General features: G+C 40.1%; 1 protein-coding gene across 1 annotated transcript; it reads left to right on the top strand.

Moving 5' to 3' along the window:
* The first annotated feature begins 897 nt into the window (after positions 1–897).
* Positions 898–1581, top strand: Gm21634 (predicted gene, 21634). Its single transcript, XM_017318858.1, has one exon. It carries the CDS (start codon positions 898–900, stop codon positions 1579–1581), a length of 684 nt encoding a protein of 227 aa, XP_017174347.1.
* The last annotated feature ends 206 nt before the right edge of the window (positions 1582–1787 follow it).

Here is a 1787-nt window from a genome sequence, read left to right as displayed (position 1 = left end):
TAAATTGACATAGAATTTCAAGGAGATGATCCTCATCAGAGACAAATTAACTCAGGGCTGAAGAAATAAATGTTGATCTGAGTATATTCTTCTGAGCTCTAGAGAATTACTTGTTAATTACACTATTTTTATGTCCTTGTTTTTTTGTTTCTTTGTTTCTTTGTTTGTTTGTTTGCCTGCTTGGTTAATTTTATTTGAGTTTCTGTATGTTTAGATTTGGCTGTCAGGAAACTCACTGTGTAGACCAGACTAGCCTTTATCTCACTAAGGTCTGCCTCACTCTGCCTCTTGAGTACTATGATTAAAGTTATGGGTCACCACCACTTCCTATTAACTTCTCCATTTGATTGTTTGTTTTGTTATTTTTTGTTTGAATTTCTCTTTTGTTTGTTTTTCGTTTGATTTTCTTCTGTTTTCTTTTACTTGTTGTTGTTGTTGTTGTTGTTGAGACAGGGTTCCTCTCTATAGCACTGGCTTCCCTGGAACTCACTTTGTAGACCAGGCTGGTCTCTAATTTAGAAATCTGCCTGTCCTTGCCTTCTGAGTTCTGGGATTAAATGCATGTACCACCATGGCTGACTTATTAACTTCTTATTTTTATAAAATTAATTTTAGGAGCTCAAATCTGTTTAGCATAGTCTTCTTCACATGCTCAGAAGTTCTCGTAGAGAAGAGTCTTGGTCCAGCATTCACTCCCAACCCATAACCATTGCCCATCAGGAATTCATATATATGACAGAGGCAACAGCATTGTGTCTGGCGTAAACGGGCAAGATCTTCAGTCCCAGGCAATGGGCAAGTATGATATTTGAAGAGAATGGAAGCCACTTAGACAGTGTGATCTAGCACAACAGGTCTACAGCCAGGTAGAAGACAATACCTCTGAAGAGTCTGAGCATGACATCACTCAAGAAGAAGAGTAGGAGGAAGCCTTCTTCCCAGGCCCTGGGGAATATTGTTGGCTGCAGAATTTCTCACGGGTGGAAGGAAGGTAATGAGCCTGTCACCCATTGGAAGGCCATCATTCTAGGTCAACTGCCAACAAACCCTTCTCTTTATTTGGTGAAGTATGACGGAATTGACAGTGTCTACGGACAGGAGCTCCACTGCGATGAGAGGATTTTAAATATTAAGGTCTTGCCTCACAAAGTAGTTTTTCTTCAGGTGAGGGATGTCCACCTCGCCAGCGCCCTGGTTTGCAGAGAGGTACAACACAAATTTGAGGGGAAAGATGGCTCTGAGGACAACTGGAGTGGGATGGTGCTAGCCCAGGTGCCATTCTTACAGGACTATTTTTACATTTCCTACAAGAAGGATCCGGTCCTCTACGTCTATCAGCTCCTGGATGACTACAAGGAAGGTAACCACCACATCATTCCAGAGACCCCTCTGGCTGAGGCGAGATCAGGTGATGACAATGACTTCTTAATAGGTTCCTGGGTGCAGTACACCAGAGATGATGGATCCAAAAAGTTCGGAAAGGTTGTTTACAAAGTTCTAGCCAATTCTACTGTGTACTTTATCAAATTTCTTGGTGACCTACATATCTATGTCTATACTCTGGTGTCAAATATCACTTAAATTAAAAAAAATCACAAAGTACAGAAAAGTAAACTTATAGGATTGAAAAAAATGTTTATTTTCCTGTGTTGGGTACCTATGGGTCTTTGACAACCTCAGTATCTTTGTCAATAAAATTTGTTTTGTTCTAAAAATTAATACGTGTGACATGACATGCTTTTAGTGAACACATTGTTGGAAGAGATGGACTATGGTGGAAAGAACAT

This window comes from Mus musculus, chromosome Y, assembly GCF_000001635.26.
Source record: "Mus musculus strain C57BL/6J chromosome Y, GRCm38.p6 C57BL/6J".
NCBI classification, from domain to species: domain Eukaryota; kingdom Metazoa; phylum Chordata; class Mammalia; order Rodentia; family Muridae; genus Mus; species Mus musculus.
Note: the sequence above shows the minus strand (reverse complement) of the source record. Positions and strands in the feature narration are given on the sequence as shown.